General features: G+C 37.8%; 1 protein-coding gene across 2 annotated transcripts in view; it reads left to right on the forward strand.

Annotated features, from left to right (window-relative positions):
• The first annotated feature begins 1,268 nt into the window (after positions 1–1,268).
• LOC131980022 (RNA-binding Raly-like protein) overlaps positions 1,269–27,480 on the forward strand; it is a 63,871-nt gene continuing 37,659 nt past the window's right edge. The window contains exons 1-2 of one of the 2 annotated variants that reach the window (XM_059344148.1): positions 1,269–1,717; positions 26,464–26,741. In XM_059344148.1, the coding sequence (XP_059200131.1) occupies positions 26,486–26,741 (256 nt within the window). In that variant the 5' untranslated portion in view covers positions 1,269–1,717; positions 26,464–26,485. Of the gene's footprint in view, positions 1,718–26,463; positions 26,742–27,480 lie in introns of those variants that run through there. The other variant, XM_059344147.1, reaches the window with a different exon arrangement.

Genomic DNA, 27,480 nt, shown 5'->3' on the forward strand with positions numbered 1-27,480 from the left:
GTATAAAAATACCTGGAGGGTTGTTGCAATAACAGTATTGATATAGACCCCTTATCAGGACACGTCACTGTAGCGTCACACAGGATTGCGCACAAATGTTGGTTGTAGAAGGAATCAGAAGAAAAGTTTATTCACATGAAGAGTTGTATTCTGTTTTGAACGTGTCGTGTTGGCCATAGGCTGCCAAAACCAAAAAGGTACTAATAAAAGTCTTCATTGTTATACATATACTGTACATTATGATTTTATTCATTTACATATACATTTTTTATATTTGCCTATCCCTGAGTGACAAGTTGTTATACTTTCTAGAAGGCATTTTAACAGTAAAATAAATAAAAAGTCCAGTGAGAAAGTAGTCTAGTTTTTAAGTTTTTGCACTAGTTTTTTCTTGGTTTGCACACATTCTCATTGATGGTCCGTTTTTTTTTTTTTTTTACAACCAGCATGCGTGCATTGTCATTGTTTGTATGCAAATAATTGGTCTATTAGCCATGATATTAAACAAATACATTTTAAATTCACTATTGATAATATTATTAGTGTGAATTACTTTGACTGTGATAATCTTCTAGTGGAAAAAAATGATGGACCTATCTGTGACAGCCTTGGGGAAAAAACATTATATAAAACTTTCAATGTGGGGGGAACTGTATCTTTAATAATTCACTGACCAAGTAGAGGCAGCAGTAGAGGCACCAAACTTTTTTTTTTTTCATATCAAGGATCACTCTATTAAACCATACAGTGGGATGGGGATGTGTGCTGCCATGAATTAGCCTGCTCCAGAGGGAGTGTGGGACTTCAATGCATTGTAAAAATTAATTAGACAGCATGGATTTAGGCTATTCGGTAAACAGGAGAGGGGGGGATAAACCTAAAAATAAACTCACATTTAATAATAACCCATAGGAACCCTCCAGGGGACTCCGTCAGTGACCCCAGGAAGCACCCGGACCCTATTTTGAGAAACGATAACAGCACAGGGCATAACAATCAATGACATTACCAGAAAAGCTCCTCTCCATTACAGCTCTGAATGGCTCGGTGTGTAGCTACAGGAGAAAAAATAAGCTTGGACTGATTCAAAAACTCTGGCCAATCCCGAGTCACATGACTCCACCACCGGCAGCGATAGAGAGCGCAAAAGGGACGCAGAGCCTCGGTGTACACAAGCCTGCACACCGCCAGTCCTCCGCCGCTATACGCCCAATTTCTTTTTAATTGAACCCTTTTACTCCCGCTCGGTGAGTACATTTTCCACTGCCATTTTCTTACGCATATTTTTATCCTCTTTTTCTTGCTTTCTTGTCTTGGTGTTCCGACATGGGGGAAAATGTTTTCCCGTTTTCTGCATGCAATGATTTAAATCTTGGATGCTGAGTGTTGTTGCTCCGGCGACATCCACTGAGAAAGAAATAGCCCTACGTGCTTTGCGGACGCTCTTGATATTTTTTTTTTCCTCCTCCTCTCTCTCTTCCTCTTTTCTCTTCCCCCCGAAGCAGCTTCTTTACGAGCTCACTTTGTTATAAATCCCCACCTTTTGCTTATTTTCAGCCTTTTTCCTCCTTCATCATGGCTTGTTTCGGTGTGATTTTGGTTTTGGTGCTTTCCTCTGATCTTGCAGTGTTTCTCTGGTGTTGGAGGCTGAACGTCTCCGAGGGCGCAAAAATAACAGTTTTGATTTTCATCTTTGAGGATTTTGCTTTTCTAATAGGTGAGAAATTTCACTTTGCTGGAGTTTGTTTTGGTGCTTTCTTTGTACTTGCCTTAACGAGCAAATGGGAACTTTTTGTTTTGCAAAACGGATATCTCGGACAGCTGGATCAGTATTGAATTGTCAGTTTTAGATCTTTTCTAATAGAAGAAATGTCTTCAAAACCCAATCAAACAGCATGTCACCATTAAAGACATTTTTTTTATCCTAAATCAATAATCCTGTTTCATTGGAGGACTAATGAAAAAGTGATAGAAGTGTCTCAGAATGCAGGATTTTTGCCCGTTAAAGTGGAAAATATCAATCAAGTCTGATGCAAATCACTGCTGTGCAAAACAAAACAGAAGCAACAACAGATTCCTGCCAATTGAACCAGACACAGCTGTGCTCCTCCGCCCTGTTTCTCTTGCCACACACACAAACCTCGCTGCGTTTGGGAGTGATAACCGGCACACACACACACACACACACACACACACACACACACACACACACCACACACACAAGCTTGGAAACTTAAACTGGCCGTGGATGGAGAGCAGGGAGGAGAGGGTTTGGACGGGTCCTTAAGGCCCTGGGAATTTTTTTGCAGCAGTTCATTATGCAAATCAGCCAAATAGATTTGATTAATAGTTTGACCTTGACATGCAGCCAAACCTGCAGGCGCCAAATTAAAAAACACAAATTCCCCTGCAATTAACAGCAAAAAAGGAAACTGACATTGTATTTTTAAATGACCGCAGGAATCACCTCTTTATAAATCCTTGACCGAAGTTTGTTTTTGAGCTCTGCTTTCGAAACATTTATAAGACAAAACCTCCTTTCAATCATCCCACCAAAAGATACGGGTGAAGGCATTTGACAGCTATTCCAGCCTTCAGACTTTGCAGGTCAGGGAACAGGTGGGGGAAGCCAAGCATGAAATGTGCTGCTACGCAAACAATACTTATCTCTCACCAGGGATGAGGTGGGAGGCTGGCTCTGGAATAGCCAGCCTACATACGCATGCACTGAATCACTAAGAGAGGAGAGGAGGGAAGGAAGGGAGGAATAAAGTTTCGCCCGGCGTTTCTGGACCGGTCAGTAATCTGTTTCTGTCCAGTCGAGGCCTGTCTTTACGTTTTCTGCACCCGTGGGCTGGGATGATCATTGACCCTTAGCAGGTGTACGATGTGGGCTGCCTCAAAGCCACGCACCACAGAGTCCATCCAGATACGGATGAAAAACATCTCGGCTGCAGCTTTCAGACTATAGGTCAAAGAACAGATTTGGAGGGGATGCTTCTCTCCGTCTCTTTTTACATCCCTGCATGAGATAGATAACCAAAGAGCAAAACAGATGAGGAGGGATGTAACGTAGGGCTGGGCGGTACGGCCAAAATCTTCTCTCCTGATTCTACAGCTGGGTGATATGGCTGATAAATTTCACTATATGTATCGCGATTTTTCAAAATCTCCTCTAAATCGCCTCATAAATGCTCAATTTAAAACTTTGATGCACTCAATCACACCAGAATGATGATTCCAGCAAAAATATCTGCAGTAAAATATTCTTGTTTTATATTTATTTGAAGTTTCTTTTGAAAAGCTAAAAAAAGAAAAAAAAAAAGCAAGGGATCACAACAAGGTTAATTTGATCAAAGCAGTATTTAGTCATTCAGGTATATTCCCACACAGGCTTTTAATAGCTGTTATCCACACCTACACTGTTGACTAGTTCTAGTTAAAAGTCAAGGACCACCTCCTCATCTGACTTCCCGCTTTGATCCGCACAGACTTTCGCTGTGCTCCTTGTGTAAAATGACGGGCGAGAAGCGCTCCACGAGCACAGGAAGTGGATTGCTGCCTGCTGCTGCTGTATTTCTCGTGCCACAGAAACCACTCCACCTTCAGAGTGAATCTAATCTTTGTCTTTGAAGCTCCGGTTCCCACCGCGTCCTCTCAAAGGTGGCGTTGTCATCGGTAGGAAGTCCACGGGACTGCTGGTAGACAAAGACCTTCTAATTTTAGTTTCATAAAATGTTGATGTCGTCAAGATGGAGGGGCTACCAATTAAGCTCCACTGGCCAATGAGAGAAATGAGGGTTAAATTAGGGCTGGGCGATATGGACCAAAAGTCATATCCCGATATATTTAGTCTGAATATCGATATACGATATATATCCTGATATTTTTATTGCAAAGTGAGAGCAAATGTTCAGTCAGAGTCAAAGCCAAATATAACATGTCACAAGTAGTTTTATTGAAACCGTTTATTTAAGTGAACATAAATACTGTATAACTACAGGAGTAGCTTTTTAAAAAAAATCAACAAACTCAACTGTCAACTCCATAAAGTTGACATTTAAATAAAAAAATATCTTAAATAAAACAAGCCTATAAAATAAAATAGGCCAATCTTTTTCTGAAATAAATATATTTATATGACAAAAGAATAAGGGAGATTACAAAGGAACTTAATATGACAAACTCTAGTAAGAGCAGCATTTATATATCGGGGCAGATGTGGCTCAGTTGGTAGAGTGGTCGATCACTGTCCAGTAGGTTGGTGGTTCGATCCTTGACCATGCAGCCTACATGTCGAAGTATCCTTGGGCAAAATACTGAACCCCAAATGGCTCCTGATGCTGCGTTCATTGGTGTGTGAATGAATTCCCAATGGTGGCAGGTGGCACCAGTTCGCCCTGGTAGCCTCTGCCACCAGTATGAATGTGTGTGTGAATGGGTGAATGAGCGCAGTCTGCAGTGTAAAGCTCTTTGGATAAAAGCGCTATGTAAGTGCAGTCCATTTACCATTATATATAACAAAAGAAAAAAATTTGACCTATATCGATATATGCGTTATGGTTTAATTCCATACCACATTTAAAAACATATCCATATATTTTTTATATAGGCTAAATGTTAACTCCACATTGGTTGTCACTAAGCGCTTTTTTTGGTCTCTGGAGAACAAAATGGATGAACCACAACAGCGAATCATCACTCATAAATTGATTGCAATATCACGATTTTCACAGAATATGGCTCACTATATTTTGCTCTTAAAAATTATACAATACTCTGTTTTATTAGTAAATTTAAGATAAGAGTGGTTGCTTCAAATGACAAATAATATGCAGCCTTCAGGATTTAGCTAGTGCTAACCATGATTTCTAGCTAGCGTCTGTATCAGCAGACCAAAAAAGAAACATTGAAAATAACAACTCGGCTCTAAATACAGACAAAATGGACCAATAAAATTAGGCTGAATCTGTTCAAGCATCTTCTGTAATACGGAAGAGATCCTAGTTTTTAGTATTATTTGTCTGTTCTTTTCGTTCATTCGTTCATGTGAAAAGGACAGAGAGGATATTCAATCTAAATGTATTATCTTTTTCCCCCGTGTTGTAGTTCCACTCTCCAACTGAACTGTTTGACATGCTATAGGCGGCCGCTGTTTCACCTCCATAAAAAAGTCTTATTAAACACTGTTTCATGAGTGATATCTGGCTACAAAGATAAAGTTAACACTCCCAAAAAAATCACATAAATTCAAGTATAGGGGATATCAAATAACTGCATACCATGTACATGTTTTATTGAATACATTTTTAATTATTAAAAAACATTAAGTTCCAACGTTCTATCATTAATTTTCCATTACTTTCCTTGAAGTTTTTGGTTCCTGGTATGGTATAAAAGTCTTTTATACCATATATAATTTTTCCATCAACCCAAGCCTTGATACAGCTGCTGACACGAGGGAGTGAGATGCAGAACAAGTAAAAAGCAGATACGACCATCTGCTTTCAATCGTCACACATTTGTGTCGCTTTTTATCCATCTCACAAAGTTACATCCCCACAGATTGAGTCAGACAAACAATAAGAAATGTGATCGTGAGCAAGAGAGAGCTTTTCTGTGTTAATATTCACAAACACACATGTATGAAATGAAACCCACATCTCTTAGATTATGCATGTGGTAATACCCACTGCTGTCTATTAGCTCCCCTATTTCTGGATCTGTACTCTGTGTTCCTCTCCTGCGTTAGTCATGTTCAACACATTCTTCAGTACAGCGATCCTCTTTTCAGCTACCAGAAAACAGTACATGCATGCACCTGATGCTCAGCTCTGTTGTGAGACGTGCCATTAGCCTCGCTGCATCAGTATCTCAGCACCACGGCCAGCTCCTTTTATTCTCCATTCAAAGAGATAGCGCTTGATTTCAGCACCATGGACAGCTGCCAACACTTTATTACTCTGGCAGCTGGAGCGCGCTGATTCTCTCCTGGAAGTCTTCACTCACTGACCCCTGCCCTCTGCATCGCACACATCTTCTTCTGAGCTATTCCAAGCTCCGTAACCCCCATTCAGAGGGCTAAAAAAAGAGGTTTCACCCGAGATAAGATAATACTTTCTCTGAACGAGTTCCTGTATATGTTAAACTTTTCATGTTGTCTTATTCAACCCACAACTTGAAAGAAACAGCTGATATTTTAGGGATGGATATGTATGTATGCAACATATTGTTATTCAGCAAAACTACTACAGGTGCATCTCAATAAATTACAATATGTCATGGAAAAGTCCATTTCCAGTAGTTCAAGTCAAATAGCCCCAACCAAGTATCGAGTCATTTAGATGGGCATATTTTTCAGTGGCAAACATTTTCCATTTTCAATTAAATTAGACCATATGGTCTTTTGGAATATTCAAATTTTTTTTGAGACACTGAATTTTAGGTGTTCATTAAATGAAAGCCATAATCATTATAATTAGAAGAAATTAAATAAATTAAGACATGAAATGTTTCATTTTGTGTCTAATGGGTTTATATAATGTGTTATTTCCACTTTTTGAATTGAATTACTGACATAAATAAACTTTCTATGATATTCTAGTTTATTGAGATGCACCTGTATAAAGTCAACAACTATAGAGTGAGTGAACATTGACAGTGCAATGAAGGTATAAAAGTTAACATTTTTATTAAAAGATTAATTAACAAGGCTATAAGATGACAATGACGACTTTTCTTTTCTTGGCCAGTCACAGAGAACAACAGCAATTTAGATTAAGAAATAAATATGTTATTTATGACAACATTATGACAACAAATCCCACAAAGAAGAGAAACAACAATGGACTGTCCACACTCACTTATTGTCTTTGTATCTTATTCATTACATTACATTACATTACATTACATGTCATTTAGCAGACGCCTTTTTCCAAAGCGACTTACAATAAGTGACAATAAGTTATTCCTCAGTGCCAAAGGTGACTGAGAATATGTGGAATAACTCAGCTATTGTTAAGGAGAATAAAATCATATATTTGTGTTTATCAGGTAAATAAACACACAAAAATGATTAAATACTGTACTTAAGTACAATTTTGAGATACTTGGGTATTTCAATTTATGTAACTTTATACTTCTACTTCACTACAATATGAGGCAAATATTATACTTTTATACTCCACTACATTTAGCTGACAGCTTTAGTTACTTTTTAGGTCAAGATTAATTCAAACTAATTAATTTAACATTAAAAACATGATCAATTTAAAATAATTATGCATGTTTATAAATTAAACCACATAAAAGTGTATTAAGGAGTTTAAATTCCCTACCTACCTGGACAACAGTAAAATGCTGCTTTCATAAATGCATCATTTATAATAATCCGGGGCCATTCTATACAACGAGTACTTTTACTTTTGATACTACTAAGTACATTTTGATGCTGATATTTTTGTACTTTTACTTAAGAAAGTTTTGAATGCAGGACTTTTACTTGTAGTGGAGTAGTTTCAGAGTAATCTGAATACTTCTCCCACCACTGGTGTTTTTTGTTTTATTTTTAGTGTATTTTCTGTCCTAATAACCAGTAAACTACCAACTCTGACTGACAGATGTGACAATTGACGACACCTGCTGTGTTTGAGATCATGAAACAAGTTAACAAGCAAGCAGAGAAGTAAAAAAAAAAGGCTCCAAAAGCACAAAATCAATAATACCAGGACAGGGCTGCAGAGGAACATAGACCTCCAGCTCAAAACCTGGACGAGCTGCTCCTCATTATGATGAACCTGAGCTCTGCAGTTCATTATGAGTCAATACAACCTGCTGCTGTAAATACACACGAGAGCACAAATAATGTGTTAATCCACAGCTGAAAATAGTACCCAAAAAATGAAGTATTTATATTGTTTTGGAACAGGCTACAGACAGGCCAAGAGAGTCAGAAAGTATCAAAGGAAAGATTTTCACATTGCTGGTTTTTGGTCTTTTCATGGGTTTTATAGACAAAAATGAAAATATAGAATTTCAGCAGCCTAGACCCCGAACAGGCCGAGCACTTTTTGCAGGTTGCAAAAGACGACCCACACGAGTCTGCCTTTTGGTAGAAGTCGCTTCGATCAGACGGAGCACTTTTTGTAGTTGTGTCTTTTTGTTGTTGCTAGGTAACCACCCATCACCCGTCCTGACCCGAGCCGTTACTTTGCTGTGAGGTAAACTCACAGATCTGTCCCTTTTAATTTTTTAGATAGGATAAAAAATGGACAGGCGGAGGCCACTTGATCTTGCTGTGATTGAGGATGAGAAGCTGTTAACGTGTGGGTACATGAGACCCTCAAGGAACAGAAATCACACAGAAGGAAGACCACCGGTCAGTTCAGGGTTTATTTTAGGATGAGTGCGGGACAGTTTCACCTCTCAGTTCATCCAATTGGACAAAAGGAAAAAAGCAAAATGTTGTGTGCTTGTTTTCTCAACTGCAAAAACACAGAACTCAAAGCTTTAAAACTTCGAGTTTTATATGCCTTGTGTTTTTGCAGTTGAGAAAACAAGCACACAACAAGTTAAAAGCTTTGAGTTCTGTGTTTTTGCCTTCATCATCTTGGTTTATTGCCATTGCCATATTTACCCTACATAACCAGCTAAAGGCTAAAGCTTGGTTAGCTAGGGACAGTCGCTATTCAAAATGAAAAGCCGCCTCCTTAGAGTGTCTTTTAGTCTGAGCGAACACTAAACAAGATGTTTTTAAGTGACAAAAATGTTACAATAAAGGTGTAAAAGTTCAAAGACCAAAACACATATATAGCAAGGTACCCCCGCCCTAAAGTACACCCTGTTTATTTTACCCTAAATGGGACCATTCCTTACTAAATGAACATCAAGTTGTATTTAAAAAGACTTGAAACCAACGATTGAGACCATAAAGTCATTATGAAAATGTTTTCTATTGACTTTCATACAAACTGACTTCCTTTTCAACCAGTGGAGTCGCCCCCTGCTGGTCATTAGATAAATCAGGAAGAAGACAATTCTGCATTGGCTTCACTTTTTCAGAAAAACGTGAGGTACTCAGCAACACAAAAGCATGGAGCAAAACGCTTCACTCTCATTGAAAACAATTATAAAAAGGCGCCCCAGGCTGCTAAACGTGCTCTTTCTGATCAGGACTTTGTCCTTTAATTAAACCTTTTGTAAAGCAAAAGAGAAAAAAGGCTTTTATAGTTATTTGTGTTGTTTTGTCAACTTCAGACAAACATATGGCCCCAAAGATACCATTGAGTTGAATAAACACCTCTTTGATTAAATGAATGAGTAAAATAGGATTATTTTATAATAGTAAAGTAATAATACTGTGAGCTTTACAAATGTAGCATTTCTTTCATGAATACTGGTTTTATATTGTCAAATTTATGAAATCCCTGTGATCAAATATAGAAACTAGGGACCAAATGGCTCATCAAGACAGAAAACCTTCCTTTATCCTATCACGAAGGATGTTTATTTGCATCTAAATGCGTATTATTTTGTGTTTACCAGTTTTGATTTAGCATATATTCACGCTGTGTCACTTTGTCTACAAAAATCTCTGTTTTATTTACTATACAATAAACTGAAACCACTGCCAGCTTGTAATGTGCAATAACAGAGCCAATTTTTCCATTTAAATTGCAAATTGTTCCTGGAATGAACCTGTTCTTGGTGACGTGAAAGCATATATATTCAGCTCTGCTACATGCATATATTTGATTCCTTTGATCAAACCTGCAGATTGCACTCTCCTCCCTTCCAATTTGACCTTTAACCTTTCACCCTCCCTGTTAATCCTGCCTTAAATCCTCACCTCGGAGTCACTTTACACCTCACTCTGCAGCCTTCTGGTGCTATAAAGCAGAAATCAGCTAATTACTCACAGCTCTAGTAACCCAGTTACTTTAGCCTGGTGGAGCGGAAGCTATATTTGGCAGGCACACAAGAGGAGAATTAAGGAAATGGAGAAATATGTCCGTGCCAAGAGATATGGGAAAGCATGGCATGTGTTCATATGCCCTCGAGTGGAGCTCTGGTCTCCCCTGCTACAACAGCAGGTGGAGTCTTTTTCTCCCTCTTTTCCTTCAAATACAAATATTGATGTAGGAGTAATCCTTCGTTTTTGAGTGTTATCCACAGTGTTAGAAAGGTGAAGTCCCTAAATGGAGGAAAAAATAAACTTTTAAGAGCATTCAGAAGGCAGCAGCAACTCAGAGAGAGTTGAAGCAAAATAGTTGGCAAAGACTGCTGGGAACAAGAAACTCTGGGTTTAAACTTTCCCTGAAGGCGAAACACTACAGTGAAACCATGTTTATTTCATCAACTGGTCAATTTTGGGATTTTAGACTAAGACTAGTGGAAAGAAATAATCCTAAATATACAGTAAGATGTCTATTTTACTACATTTTGTCTATTTGCGAATGAAGATTTCTCCCAGATTCACCAAAAGTAAAATTAAAGAATGTCTCATTTGCATATTTAAATGTAACATTTAAGAAAACTTGTAATGCAAAAAATAATTGTCTAAATGTCAGTAATTTACTCTGGAAATTTAATGGATCTTTTTCTGTAATGTCTTACATTAAGCTGGTTACCATTAAAAACATTATGATACCAGTACCCTTAAACGGCCAGGTGGGATTTCTTTTAAGTGGGTTGTATTTCCTGCAGTAGATGATGGCCTGTGGGTTCCCAGTTTGGAGATCCAGACATGCACTCCAGACAGGGAACAAATAATATATTACTGCAGACAAGGACTGCAACAAAACTTATTCTAACCACCTAAACAAAGGCATACCCTAACACGTATATCTGTTTATGTGTATGCTGTATTAAACCGTTGAACTCAACTGTATTCTGACCAAAACAGCTGATCTGCGGCAGTGTGGAGAGCATATAAATGTGCTTATGTGTAGGAACATTAAAGTTCTAGTTAAATAAATAGCCATACGTGAATGTTTTGGAGGCATTTTGACACACTGAACTACCAACTCCATCATATACACAACACAGACTGTTGCTGTGTTTCCATTAAAAGTAAAATCTAAATTTGAAGCGAAATGTTGTCGCATTAAAGAGAATGCAAATTATGGACGTTTGCATCAACTGGTTTATAGCTGATAAACAAACTTGCATAATGTGCTTTGGTCAGAAGATGGTGGTGTAATGCATTGCTGTAGGCTAATCTGTCAGTAAACAAGAAAAGAAGAAGAGATTGCACGAGATAGGAAAAAAACAACAAAAAAGAGGTTGCTAGTCAGACAACTTTGACCCATGAGAGAAAAAGTCTTCAGGGATTGGATTCTATTGGCAACTTATGATTGTTCTTTCAGGTCAGAGCAGGAACAGCTGATCAGTCATGTGAGCTCAATGTTCGATACATCAGAACTTCTTCAGAAAAAACGTTTTCGTCTCCCGTTTAATGCATTAACTATTTTTTCGTAAAAAGACCAAAACCACCTCAAACAAGCGTAAAAACGGATGGAATCACAACTTGTATGTGCTGTTCCTGCTGTGTTAGTGGACCAATCATGTCGTATTAAACAACATTTGAGGTGATTGGCTGCAAGTAAGACCATAGAGATATTTTTTATTGCTATATCTCAGCACCAAAAGTATTGAATGCTGGTATCTTTTGACTGGAGATTTTTCTACAAGGTTCTTTCAGTCGATACTATCGAGTAGACCTTGTCTTGTAAAATGTGTGGAATTTTGTCAAAATGTGTGTTTCCTTGTACTTTGAGCCAAGGAATTTCCTCCTCAGTAGCACATACACACACCAAACCTTCTCATTCCTGTCTGTACTCTGAAGGACTTACCAAGGGGTTTGTTTATATATCATTCATAGCCTATTTGTAGAATGTTTCAGTCATAAAAGCATGGCGAAAATAGATTGTTTTTAAATCAAGGTTGACAGCATCTGCTGATTTACGCCACGATAAAAAATATATATCAAAAAACCTTTAGATTAAACATGTCAACAAAATAAGACAAGAATTTTAAACCTGGTTCATCCAATGCTCAGATTTTTGCTCTGGAAATGTATGCAAATGAATGCATATTTACTAAGATATAGCCTTATTTGCATATTTAAACATATCATTTCAGAAAACTTGTAATACAATGAGCTGTTTGCCTTCAAAGTCACCCAACAAGTTTCTCCGTGTATCACCTTTGCAGCTGTTTACAGAAGCTGACAGTGCAAGAAGCTTTATGTTGTTCAAATGAAACACAGTGACCTCAAAGATCGGACTTTGTAATGTATAATAAAAGCACGTACAAACGCCCTGATTACAGAGATAATCAGTCCTGCTATTATTGCAAGATGTGAGATAAAATGTCTTCCCGAGATACGGCTTCATCCCCATCTCACCGCATGGGTCACATTGTGCTTTTATCTCCCTGCTGTCATCGCTGGTCTGGGCTATAGGTTGCTCAAATCAGATTATGGTACAACTCATTTTAGGTGCATCTGCCTTCAGTCGCTATGCTTCAGCGAGCCTCCATAAATTCACAGAGGAGCGCAGGAGAGGAGAGAGAAGGCTGATGGAAATTGGAGTGTATTTTCTTTACAGGAATCCTGCATAACTGTGGGGGTCTCACATGTAAAGCATTGCCTTCCACTTCATTAAGTGTATGAAACATATATGAATGATAAAAGGCTGATAGAATAGTAATATAAAAGGGTAGAATCACAGTAATAATTTATAAGCTACCTTCCGACCTACCGCGTGATGTATGCCTGCATTTTCCATCTTTGATATTCTGGTCCGAGGCCTAAGCTCCTTGAAGATGATTGGCATTGCAAATGTCTTTTTCTCCCCCCCTCACATCCTTTTTTCCCTTTTTTTTGAAGTTCTCTCATTCCCTCCTTCCATCTCACCCTCTTTTATTTCTCTCTCTGCTTCTGTATCTCTCTCCTTTTGTTGCCATTTTTCCCTTCTCCTTCTTCAATTCAAACTGAGGACAGGTATTATACAGAAGGTAATGGGGTGTAGGAAGGGAAGAAGAAAAAATATAAGAACAGTGCTTGACAGTCATCTGTCCTTGTTAGGATCCACTGCAAAGAAATTCCAGGTGCATACAGTAAACAGAGCTCAGAACTGCAAGGCAAGTTGCTCATTATATGTGGGCAATAACAGGCTATCTGTTCTGCACTGTTAGCCGGTATTTACTGTACAAGTCCTGCAGGAGAGATTAGATTCCACTGGGCTCCTCTGGGCTGGGAGCAGAATGGCCCAGCAAGGACCTCTATTCATTAAGCCCTTAATTGCTAATTGAGGTCTTTGAATGATTCAGCAATAGCTGCTGCTGTTGGGGCATTAGCTGAGTAATTTATGGCTGCGAGGGAGCAGGGAAAAAATGAACAAGGGCGAGAAAAGTGTTATTAAAAAGGACACTGGTGCCCGCAAAGCGTTGGTATCACACAGCCAGCTCATGTTAACTCTCAAAAACCTGCACAATGCTGTTTTTTATCGTAGCTGATTTGTCTGAGTTAAGCTTATTATGTTCTGTGATTAAATGTAATTTAGTCCTAATGAAGTTTGACTCTCCAGACCCTCATTTTCACCTCCAATTTTGTATTTAATGTTTTGTGATCAAGCATGTTGTGCACAAAAACCTGATTCCTCAAAAGGTTGGATGTTTTGTAAAACTTAAAAAAAACAGAATTCAGAATTCAGAGTGTTTGTTTACACACACAAAAACAGTTTATCAGTGTGAACATTAAATTGTATTGTCTTTCTGCTATTGTTGCATTGTGTTTTAATTAAGCATTGGACATCAATGTTGTATATATAACTCTATTTTATCATAATGGTCAGCTTTAATATTATTCATTTAGTTTTATACTTAAATACCATTAGCAAATACCAAATACCATTTAATAATGCAGCTTGACTGTCCAGTCCTCATGCAATATTAATTTAAAATAATTAAGTATATTATTTTTGTGTCCATTTGTAATAGTGATGGTTATTTATTTGTCTGGTCATCCACAATCATTATCCCAGTGGCTCTGTGTTTGAGTGATTTTTGCATTGTTTTCAGCTTCTTATGTTATTCACAGCAGCATTTTGACAGAAAAAGGCACATCATGTTCTTACATAGCCGCAGAAAGAAACTAAATAAACTAAACCTGCACTGCAGCGTAGTTCGTACATTTGTAAATTGAATTCCTGCAGGAATTCCACATGATTCCTGTGACCCACAGGAATCACCCCAAAAACGTCAGCCTCTAATGGACACATGCTCTAAAAGAAGAAAGAAGAAAGTAACTTATTACACAACCACCTTATGTAAAAGTTCTCCTCCAGACAAGTTACAAAATACTCTGTTATAATAAATATTCGGTAACACTTTCTATGAAGACTACATCTATAGTGCATAATGAGCACATTCATAGTGAATTATAATGCTCATTATAATCAATCATAATGCATTATGACTGCATTCATAAACACATATAAAGCTTCATGATGCACTATATCAACAGTTATAAATATAGCTTATAATGACTTATAAATCCAAGTGTCTTATGAGTGCTCTTGACTGGTTATAAACTACAGGCTGACTGATGAGGCTTATAATACATTACAACTACTCATACCCCTCTATACACACACCTCAACAATCAATTGTTATAAGGACTCATAGGATGCCATAAGTATAAATAAATGATCAATGTATGCTTTAAGTAAAGTGAGGTTCATATAGACGCATCTATAATGCAGTATAGCTAATCATGATGCTTCATTGTTGGCGTTAAGTAAAGTGTAACACATTTTCTATTGTCTATATGAAAGACAAATATTCTTGTTTAAACATGGTTTCCCCACATAACAAACTCTGAAAAGCAGTTGGAGGCACATCTGCTCTTTCTCCCCCACTGAGAAATTCTGGATCTGGGTTGTGCTGGGTTGACCGGGGAAGAAGCAGTGCACATTAAGTCAGTGAGCATTAGAGGAAACTCTGGAGAGATTCAGCCAGACATGTTTGAGCCTCCAGACTCCGATTAGAAGTCTGTTGTGCACCGAAGTCGACGACTAGCAGACGTATCAGATAAGTGTAGTTAGCATCTTCATGATGTTTGTTATCTTGTAACTGGCAGTGGCTGGCACAGTGTCAGTGGTTGTGCAACATATCTGATAAGATGTTACAGTGTGTTTTGCTGTCTGTATTGACAAGTCCACTCTGCACTGGAGGGTTCAGGTTTCTTTTAACACCTTTTCATATCAGATTATCGAAGTTGTGACGTACTTAATCTGGTTTTCAAGCCGTACGTTTGCATCTAAGTGCATTAAGTTCACCGACTTAATCTGCCCCTTCAGTGGAGGAATGTGACAACACCTCTCAAAAAAAGGAGAAACTTTGCACAGATACAAGTTAGTATAAATAAGGTTGGACATTTTAGAGGATATAAACATAAGAAGAGTACATTTTTGAGTCACTGTAACTTAAAAAATCTCCACTGTGTTTTTTTTATGGTTGATTTTTTATCATTTATCTGAGTAAAATTCATTTTGTTTTGTGATTAAATTCCATTAGCCATAATGCAGCTTGACTTTCCACTCCTCATGCAATATTAATTTAATATAATTTGATTAAGTATATTATTTTTGTGTCCATTTGTAATAGTGATGGTTATTTCTCTGTCTGCAAACTGACAATTGTGAAACTGTAGCAGTCAGGTCATCCACAATCATTATTCTGGCTATAAAGTCTCCCAGTGGCTCTGTCTTTGAGTGATTTCAGGCTTTTATGTTATTCACAGCAGCATTTTGATAAATCCTCACATTTTGTGCTGCATAAGTTGCCACATAACTGCAGAAAGAGGGAAAATAACCTGTACCTGCACTGCAGCGTAGTTCGTAAATTTAGACTGTATAAAAATGTAATTAGATTTCAGTCCACATTTATTCCCTTGTAATGCGTTTGGCTGTCATTCAAAAGAAAGAGGCAAAAAGGGAAAAAAAATAACCGGCTTATTATAGACCCATATTTCATTCTCTTATGCAGACGTATGTTTTCTAGGTAGGCACTAAAAGTTGAGACTCAGTTGGAAAGACGTCCCGGAGACATCTCCTGGGCCTGATAAGACAAGTGACGTATTTAAACACGACTTATTTTCCCGTGTTGATGGCGGCTGAGGTTAGATGCTCTGCTGTCAAATCTGAAGATAAAATGCTGCAATGCAACAGTCAAGCAGCAGAGAGTGAGTGTGGCCTGAATGCATCCTTCACATCCCATATGTATTTGTCATATTGGATGAGGAGTTTTTCATCTTTTCCTCCTCTGACGGGAGTCGGCAAGGAGAGATCAGGGAGAGAGGAAGTGCTAAAATGATTACTTTCACCAGTTCCTCGCTTCTTTATCTCCGGAGAATTCAGACTCTGAAGCCCCTGACAGTCGGTGTGAAAGGACCAAAGAGGATCCATGAAATACTTACACTTGGAACCTCTGCAACACGGGAGGATGCTGCTGAAGCCCTGAAGAAAAAACATCACTGTCAAGCACTCACTTTGGCTGTTATAAGGGAGACTTTTAACAGACAAACAGCACGTCTTTGCATGGAGAAACATGCCTGTGATGGGTCGGGGTGCACTTCACAGCTTCACTGGTGCATGAAGATGTTATTTAGCATTAATTTCTGGAGCATTAGGCGTGCAGGGATAAATCCAAACCCCTCTCTCTCTCCTCCTGTGTTGCCTATCAGGCTGATTTGAATTCAGTGTGAGTGTGTTTTCTGGCCTGGGATGTTTCCACCAGCGTTTGCCAACAGTTATGCCACATGTTCTTCTTAAAAGGCTTTGAGGATCTTCGAGACTCATGAATCATGTAAAAGAATCTGCTTTGAAGTGTCTTTTTTTGACATTTTGAGTGAGCTGGAGGAATAATGTAAAACTCTTTCTTGTAACCATTTTTATTTAGAACATGTAATTGAGGGCAATTGACAAAATACAGCTGAAGCATCTCCGGGGTGTTAATGTAAAGTGATGCATGTGGAGAAAGAGAGAAGGAAAGCTGCTTTTAACAGGACACAGATTGCCTGTAGCTGTATTTTTCTTTTCCACCTGCAGTTATTTGGAGCAAAAATTTGAGTGGAAATAACTAGAAGTTTGACAAGTTTGCAGACTTTGGGGAAAACTTCAAACCATTAGTCGAGCTAATGTCGTGTGTCCATAAACAAGTTTGCATCAGCCTTGAAATTCAAAACAGACACAGGCACTTTAAAAGCAGTTTACCATTTTTTCTGGTCCATAGCTGCTCTGTGTCCTCAGGCTCTGTGGAAGGTTGTTTTAATTTGAGAAAGTTTGTTTTCAGCTTTAACACTGAGAGAACATAATGGGTTTTATCAAGCTGCTAAAGTGAAATTTTGGACTTAAAGGCCGACCCCATTGGTGTTGTTTTGTGTTTGTTTGTTTTTTAATGGAAATGTCCACTTAAGCTGTTGGCATTAGCTGAGTCAGTGAGTTTACATGCACAGTTTAATCGAGCTATGCCTAAAACTCGATTTTGTCGTCTAATCGTACTTCTGATAAAAAATTGACTGCTGTCGTTTCAGCAGGTTAATGGTGGCCCCTTTCCGGTTGACCTGTTACGTCATAATAAACAAGTGGAGAGAGGCGGGAAACCGGCATTTTTGAACAACAAGAACAACAAGATGGATGGTGATTTTGAGGGGCAGGCAAGAACGCCGGATGCTGTTGGAGGGCTACAACAGTAGCCTGTCTTCAGTTCGACACTTTGTACCATTGCTACTGACCGGCTACTGCTACCGGCTTTCTTGGATGTTTTTGTTCCGGGGTCATACCATAGTTCATACGCCAGTGCGGGGGGTGGAGCATGCGCACATGCCTTCTCTTGTCATACATGCCGGTGAAAATCCTATTCCAATCGCATTATTTGGGTGTCTGAATTGGAGTTGGAGAACTGCGACCTTTAGTCGTTTACATGCACTTCAGTTGTCTAGTTATAGTTGAAATAAGGCAATAATTTGTTTTTTTCAAGTGTCATGTAAATGTGAGTGTTATATACTGCTGTGCTAGTTCGGATCTGAAAGTCACACGATAAACAACTGAACAACGTTGGTCACGTCAAACAACAACTCCCATGTTCTGTGAGGTGAAAATGCTGTTTTTGTCAATGGAGTCAGGTGGCTTTGAAGAGAGCATAGATTAGGGTGACCAAGCGTCCTCTTTTGCCCGGACATGTCCACTTTTTACATCCTGTCCGGGGCGTCCGGCTGGGTTTTATAAATTCACGAAAATGTCCGGTGTTCACTGTTTTTCATGGGACCAGTACACGTGCACGTAAATTGACCGGCTCTTTGCACACAATTTTGCGAGACGTAATTACCAAGAGGCTGCCTTGTGGGCGGGTCAGCGCCGCGCACACACAGAGAGAGACAGAGAGCAGAGCAGACAGAGGGCAGATCGAACAGCGGAGCAGCATTGCACGGGAAATGCCGAAGCGTAAGTGCAGCTTCAGAGATGAACTGCAAAAAAATTTCCGACATACCGTCACAGGTGGGAGGCGTAGTGCACCGTGTGCAATGCTGGCACATATGTCTCAGTGTCTAATAAAGGTGCTGGAGATCTCGAAGCTCAAAGACAACTAAAGATGAAAAGTATAGATCCTTTTTGTTTGTTAAGTTAGTATCTTTGTGAGACTCTTCTATTATTTATCTTATTGCAGTTATTAAGAGATATATTGTTGAAGCTAGATTTTCTAACAGAAGAGTTCATATTTAGAACATTATTTCATATTATTTATTCATTTATTTGAAAAGAGTCTACGAGAGCTATAATTTTGTTACAAGTTTTTACAGATTTCATTTTATTTTATTACAGAAGTTAATTTTGCACCATTGAAGCATAATAAAGCATGTTCATCAACCTCCGAGAAGCCTGTCTGAATTTGTGTCTCGAGGCCGTGCCGATTGTCCTCTTTTTTGGAAATCAAAATATGGTCACCCTAGCATAGATAACAGCTTCAGTTCCCAAGTACAAGGCTGTCTGATAGAAAGGTAAAGGCGTGAAAATATTCTTTAAATAGCACACACACAAACTTTTTTTAGGTGGGTAAAATAAGCTTTGCTGCGGTTTCTGTTTACAGTATCACTGTCCACCAGACTCCTTTGACAAAAACAGCCATTTTACCTTGCAGAATACAGGAGTTGTTGGTCCACCAATGTCTTGATCTAAGAAGAAGAAGAAGAAGATCTGTTAGTTTATTTGTGTTATTGTGTGACTTTCTGCCTTGAAACCAGTAGTTCGACATGTTTTATAATACATTTATTTGGGTTCTTGCTGAGAGTTCATTGCCCTCATGTCTGCGCATTAAGTATGAAACTGAAACCAGGAGACGGTTAGCCTAGCTTAGCTTAGTTGAGCACAAAACTTACATGCCAGAACCTCTACAGCTCTAATCATGTTTATTTAATCTGGACAAAAAGATGAAGAGCACCCACTCAAAAAACAATCTTACACATTTACAAGAAGATTTTGCGCCAAAGCCTAACAAAACTGAAAGTGAAATGAAAGTTGAAGTGCACCTTCTGAGCAGTATATATGAGGCTGATAATAGAAACAGGTAACAGGTAATAACGTTGTGGGAAAGACAAAAAGTGAGTAAAAAAAAACCCAAAATATGTTTAGAACTTCAAGTGCACCGTCTTCTGTCACAATTCCACCCTCCTCCTTTATCCAGCCTCGGGACCAGCAAAACGGACCCAAAAGAGACACTCTGACTGTAAACCAGCCAGCGGTGACTTTGTGCATGCACGATTTGCAGACTGGATGCTGAGGGGTTAACATCCCCTCCGGCTCTGTGACTGCAGCTGGGAGAGACAGAGAGAGACTCCTGCGGAGGACTGGGCCACTTGTAAGTGCTTTGGGACGAGGGAGTAAGAACGAGTCTCCAAAAGTCTCCAATAACACCAGAAAAAGTCGCTCGATTTGTTGCCAGCCGCTTTTTTTGAAAAATAGTCGCTAGGGGGGTCTGAAAAGGCGCTAAATATAGCAACAAAGTCGCTAAGTTGGCAACACTGACAATTTCTGTATTTTCTTGTGCTCTTCCCACTGGTTTGAAGTGGGCGGGGCTCAGTTTGAAAAATATGTTGTCAATACTTCTATGCACCAATCAGAGTTGAACAACATTTGAATCAGATGAGAGTTGGTGGGTTTGGTCTCTTATGAGTGTTAATCTCTAAATAAATAATCAGAAATGTGTTGTTTTTAAACTGTATTTACTGTTAATGTTGAAGAGAAACATGTGAGGGGGCTTTAAAGAGTAATTCCTGCTTGGTAACATGATTAGTTAAATTTGTGCTTTTTTTGATACTGTACATATCATCAATATTTCTCTGCTTTTAACCTTTTCAATAATGAATATACACATCAATGTACTACTTTTCTTTTGTCTACTCCTTCCTGACTAGCTACCGCAGTCTTTCTAACCAAACACTGCTCATTCAGACATTTCAAATAGTGTTTAATGAGCAGAAATCCAGTGCTTCCATTTGGCACAACACCAGAGCTCTGCATGGGCTTAAATAAGGAAAATCACATTTTCTGATATTAAATCTGCCTAAAAATGTGCTCTTGCTTGCTTAATCAACCGTCTAATGGCCTCACCTCTGTGTATTTGCCTTAAAATAGGCCATTCAGTGCTCTTCACATCCGTCAGTCACTCACTGGGTCGGGTTATAACTGTGAGGTTTATTCAGAGATGGAGATTGACTGAATGGGATTTGATTGGATTGACTGGTGGGGTTTTTAGACCCCTGCTCTGTTGATAATTGAGTTAATCAACTCCAGAAAACTCTACCTCTACATCGCCACATTAAAGGGCTCACAGTGGTAAATTATGCTCCATTCTGTGAGGTGCAAAAGGAGAATTTTTATGAACAGCAGAGGAGATTTATAGTGGATTATGTGCATGTTAGGAAGCGAACAAATCAGGTAGGATGGAGAAAAGACTGCAGAGAGTATTGGTATCTGTGTTACATATATATTTTAGAAAAATACATGTACATATCATTACATCTTTCCATCCTTTTCTTATACTTACTCATTTGTATTCAGGCCTCTGATGGGTTTTGCTGGAGCTATAAAACTTTCACAGATACATTCACATTTAAAATACATTCACACGTCGAGTCTGCAAGGAAGATGTTGTGTTCGCTCCTCGTTGTCTGCATCAGTCCACACTTCTACGACCTCAGACACAAATATCATCCAGGTCCAAACAACACTTAGAATATGGAAGCAGGTCCGGCTCAATTAAATCCCCAATTTATGCAAACCACATGTTTGCCCACCTTCTCTGTGGGATCTCTCTGTGGCAAAATAAAACACTGCAGGACCTCTTCATAGACTTGGATTTTCTTTTTTTTGCCTCTTTGCATAATTAATTTCTCACTCCACATGCACACTTTTACCAATACCTAGGTGTGTGATTTTGTCTGCAACCATTTTCCAGAGTTTCCCCCAAATTTATATTTTGACTCCATATCTGCAGCACCTGTTCAGTTGATTAGAGGCAAAGCGTCTAAACTGTATATGTAAACTTGTAATTTTTTTAGTTTGTTTACTGCATGTATTTTTTGTCTTAATTCTGTGTATGTTTATCACTTAAAAATTAAATAAAAAAAGTGTCCTAAAAAAAGAAGACATGATATAATCTATCATAGCCACATTTTTGCATTATTATTATTTTTTAGAGGCTGTAGCTCATTGACTTCAGAAACATCATGGCATTATTGAAATAAAACAACATTTAAAAAACCCACATATTTTATATTTCATATTTTCAACTCAAAATATAATTTCACTGAAAAATAAAACAACAAAAATAATTAAACAAATGATATATAAATAGATTTAAAATAATTTGGAAACATTGAATTTAAAAATAAAAAAATATTTCATATTTTCTTGAACTCAAACTAATTCAAGCAAAAAATAATTTGAAAATATAGATAAAATGAATATATAAATATATACATAAATAACTGAAATTAATGATATAATATAAATAGATTTAAAGGAATAATGTAAAATAAAAGTAAAAAAAATAGATTACAATAAAAAAGATCAACTATGTAACCTGACATGATATTTACTGAAATTTTTACAGTTTTCGACTCTTCCAGCCTCATGCGAGCTTCTCCTGGGATAATAATATGTTTACAGTTTGTGAAATCTGGGACTAAAAGCCTCACTGTGAAAAAATACACAAACAATCACCTCCAACAGGGAACTCTAAGAAGCCACAACCTGAGAGGTGCTCCCTCCGTCTCTGAGTGGATGTGCCAAATGTATTGCCATGGTGACACATCCTGATCCCCCCAGAGGACTATTGCATTATGGGAACAAACAGTGCAGCCTGCAGGGAGCTGGTAATTTATTTGTGTCCAGCTAAATCATTATTTTCTCTCTGTTGACCTGGTTTCTGTTTGACAGTAATGAAGCTGCCACTGGTACACGAACAATCTGATTTGTTGATACAAGTGGTGGAGCGAGTTATCAGATACTTTACTTAAATAAAAGTACCAATTTAACAATATAAAAGTAAAAGTATGCTATTCAAAAACATTCAGAAGTCGCCTCAAGTAAAAGTACAGAAGAACAATCAGCAAAATGTGGTTAAAAGTACTTAAACAACAATGCGTGCTGGATGTCTTTGGGCACCTTGAACTCACTGGCCACTTTATTAAGCACACTTGTGCAACTGCTAATTAATGCAAATATATAATCATACAATCACATGGCAGCAACTCAATGCATTTACCAACATGGTCTCACAGAAATCCGTGAAATAGCCACGGATTCGCTTAACTCAAAATCCGTGGAATAGCCACGGAATCACTCAAATTTCCGTGAAACTGACACGGATTTCGCTACAATGCAAGTTAATGACAGTCATGTCCCGTGGCTATTCCAACATACAAAGTGATTATGTACATTCACTGAGTGAATATTTAGAAAATAAAACATAAATTTCTCGCTAGAAATGTGATCAAAATCCATTTTTATGCAGAAACTAAGTCAAAATATTGATTTTTTCACAAATAATTGGGGGAACTGTCCACCATGTTTTTTTTCTGACTGCCGGGACCTTGAAAGTCACGTGACTTGGAACAAACCAATAGCCACAGGTTCCATTTAGACATGTAGACATGGTGAAGACGAGCTGCTGAAGTTCAATGCGAGCATCAGAATGGAGAGTATTTAACAAACTGCTGATCTAACAACCATCTCTAGGGTTTACAGAAAATGGTCCGAAAAAGAGAAAATATCCTGTGAGCAGCAGTTCTCTGGGCCAAAACGCCTTGATGATACCAGAGGTCAGAGGAGAATGACCAGACTGGTTGGAGATGATAGAAAATAACCACTTGTTTTTTTTTTATTACTTTATTGCAGGTTATGAAGTTACAAATATTAACAGCTTCATCACATATTCAATTCATCCTGCCACATTTATGCATTTTTTACAAGAGGCAATGCCAAAAGAATAAATAAATAAGTAAGTAAGATATTCATTTTTAATTGTTTGCTTATTCAATGAATTGTTTCATTAAGGAAAAGAAAGAGAAGAAGAAAAATAAAAAAATAAAAATAAAAAAATAACCACTTGTTACAACCAAGGTATGCAGAAGACCATCTCTGAACACACAACATGTTTAACCCTGAAGCAAACGGGCTACAGCAGCAGAAGACCACACCAACCACTTTATTAGGTACACCTTGCTAGCTAATAAGGTGACCGGTGTGTGTACGTGTAACCACCAGCCAATAACAGCGTGCTGGGCATGCAGCCCGTTCTCATTTGCTGGTTGTCAAATACGGGCGGTTGTCCCCGACATTTGTATGATATAAAGTAGGGTGTTTGGTTGTAACATGGCTGTGTATTTTTGAACCTGGTCTCACAGAAATCCGTGAAATAGCCACGGATTTCGCTTAACTCAAAATCCGTGGAATAGCCACGGAATCGCTCAAATTTCCGTGAAACTGACACGGATTTCGCTACAATGCAAGTTAAAGACAGTCATATCCCATGGCCATCCCATTGATATTTTTTCCTATTGGTTTGTTCTAAGTCACGTGACTTTCAAGGTTCCGGCAGTCAGAACAAAAAATTAATATTTTGACTTTGTTTCTGCATAAAAATGGATTTTGATCACATCTTTCGCGAGAAATATATGTTTTATTTTCTAAATATTCACTCAGTGAATGTACATAATCACTTTGTGGTGAAGATCTTGCCAGAAAAATATGACTGTCATTAACTTGCATTGTAGTGAAATCCGTGTCAGTTTCACGGAAATTTGAGCGATTCCGTGGCTATTCCACGGATTTTGAGTTAAGCGAAATCCGTGGCTATTTCACGGATTTCTGTGAGACCATGTTGGTATTTTTATGTACTTCTATGTTTTCTTCCACTACTTATCTATCTTTACATTTCCCTTTGAAATGTAAAGTAGAATTATAAAGTGGCATAAAATTAGAATATTTATGAAGTACCTCTAAATTGTATTTAAGTACAGAACTTGGAGTACCTGGAAGATGCATGACCACCGTGTAACGCAGCTGCAAGTGGAAAAGAGGAAAAGTCACACAAAAAAAAATGAAACAGTCGGGGAAAACTCGTGACTTTTGTGCTATTTTCAAAGGTGGGAACACAGTTCTCATATATAGTGAGAATTTGAAAATTCACACGTCTGAAACACAGCTGCTGTGTCGGTGAGATCCTCTCACCTCCTGCAGGAATCTTTCTGTCTCAGCCTCCTTGTTTCCTCCCTGCAGGAAGACCTGAGCTCAGGATGGAGAGAACATCTGGAGAGCCATCCATCAGTTTGTTGACTAGCTGAACGAAATAATGGACAACATTTAAAATGATTAATCATTGTTCAAAAACGCGCTGAATTCACTACATCTGGATTGTCAGATGTGAATATTTGCAGCTCTTCATGGTCCTCTGTGACGGTAAATTAAACTTCTTTGGGTTTTAGTTTTCTGGTCGGACAAAACCAGAAATGTGCTGCAACAATTTGTCGATTCATCAAGTCGTCAATCAACAGAAACTTAATGGCAAATATTTTGATAATTGATTGATTGTTTTGAGTAATTTTTGAAGACAAAGGAAGACACATTTGACTTCTCCAGTATATGGATTTTCTACCTTTTCCAGTTTTTAAAAATATATATAGTTAACTGAAGATCTTTGAGTTTTGAATTATTAGTCAGACAAAACATGACAGATGATTTGGAGACTCTGACTCTGCTGTTTAATGGGCCGAAAGATGAATAAATCAAGAAAATAATTGACATAAATATTCATAGTTGCAGCTCTAATTTGAAGCATCATGTAATAGTGGAAAGTAACTAAGTACATTTAGTCATGTACTGTACTGTATATTTTCATTTCTACTACTTCATACTTCTATTTCACCACATTTGTGCTTCTTACTCCACTACATTTATTGAATAACTTTGGTTGCTTTGCGGATTTAGATTAAAAAATCTGTATGAAATCATTCAAATTTGCTTCACCATTATCAGCTGCATCATTGAAGCGATGAACACATAAATGCATCAATAATTTTAATCCAATAATGTAATATTATTCTGAAAAAGACCAGACAACTGCACTAATAAGTACTTTTCTTTTCTTTTCTTTTCCTTTTTTTTGGTACTTGAGGTATATTGAGGTATACAGAGTATTTCTACACTGTAGTTCTGATGCTTTTAATTAAATAAAAAATCAAAGTACTTCTTTCACCACTGCTTTTGGGAAACTGTGATGGCACTTTTCGCTATTTTGACTACTGACTTTTCAAGGGTCAAATGATTAATGGAAAAAATAACAAAGATATAGATACATAAATATAAAACAATCTATATGTTAGTAGTGATTAAATTAAAAAATATTATTTTAATTGTACTTGTTAAACCCTGCACTTCTTGTTTGTTAAAAATAAGGATCTACTGTCTACTTTGTGATCAACATGAACATGTGTCTGAAAAATACAAATAAAAAATATCTGAAAATAAAAAAATATTATTAAAAAAAAATCATTATGTGCAGCCTGAAAAGATCATTGTACCTGTCTGACTTTAAGATTTATTTTATGAATAAATCATAATAATAAATCATTTGTTATGTGACAATTGAAGCTGCTGAGAAAAAACATCAAAAAGCTTTTCAGAGCATATTTAACCATCCAGTTTGGTTTAAAAAATGGATTTATGAAAACAAAGATGTTGTTTTCTCCGGCTTTAAAAAACAGCAGTTATCTCCAACATATTCTTCCAGCTGACTCTGAGTGTTTACGTCCCACTGGTGCTCGCTGTTTGGCTTTCTGTGTGAAACCTCCACAGTCTAACCTTCCTGGCTTTCTGAGCAGTGTGCACCTGTGTCTCCCAGCAGGCATTGCTGCAGGACTAGGATGACTGGGAAGACCCTGACCAGCAACGTGACCAACAAGAATGACCCGCGCTCCCTCAACTCCCGCGTCTTCATCGGCAACCTCAACACGGCCGTGGTGACCAAGGCCGACATCGAGGCCATCTTCGCCAAATACGGCAAGATAGTGGGCTGCTCCGTGCACAAGGGCTACGCCTTCGTTCAGTACGCCAGCGAGAGGAACGCCAGGGCCGCCGTGGCCGGGGAGAACGCCAGGGTCATTGCAGGACAATCACTAGGTAATGTTGTTTGTTATTTTGGATTATTGGGTCAATATGAGAGAACTGCACTATAGTTATTGTGTAAGGATGCTTTATTTCACACTCTGGAGCCACTGTTTCAAGGTTATAATAGTTTTGGATTTTTCATTAATTTTTGTTTTTAAATTCAGTTAGTTTTAGTTAGTTTTTAGAGTGAGTTTTCTAGTTTTAGTTTAGTTTTTATTTTTTGAAAATGCTTAGTTTTAGTTTAGTTTTTATTAGTTTTAGTGTTAGTGTTAGTTTTTTTGTAATGGGCTATATGTTGGGTGCGTGATTCAAAGAGGTCATAATAAATGTTTCCTCTATTTCCTTTGGTTTATCCATCTCAGCCCCAATAAGGTTATTAACTCTTACAGTTCTGGGTGTTTTGAATTTTGGTTCTAGTGTAAACATCCCAGTCTCAGTAAACATATTCACCATGTGTTGCATGTTCAAATAAATACACTGAATTATGAATGAAAAAAGTTGACAAAAATGAAAACTAAGGACATTTTCACTATAATTTTAGTTAGTTTTAGTTAGTTTTGTAACCACAAAATACAGTTTCAGTTAGTTATCATTTTTTTAAAAAACTCTAGTTTTTATTTTTATTTCAGTTAACGAAAATGTTTTTCAATTCTAGTTTTCGTTATTTCGTTAGTTTTCGTTAACTATAATAACCTTGCACTGTTTCACTGCTTTGTCCCCTAATATCACTTAATAATATATTTCTGGATCG

Source organism: Centropristis striata, chromosome 11 (genome assembly GCF_030273125.1).
Source record: "Centropristis striata isolate RG_2023a ecotype Rhode Island chromosome 11, C.striata_1.0, whole genome shotgun sequence".
In the NCBI taxonomy this organism is placed as follows: domain Eukaryota; kingdom Metazoa; phylum Chordata; class Actinopteri; order Perciformes; family Serranidae; genus Centropristis; species Centropristis striata.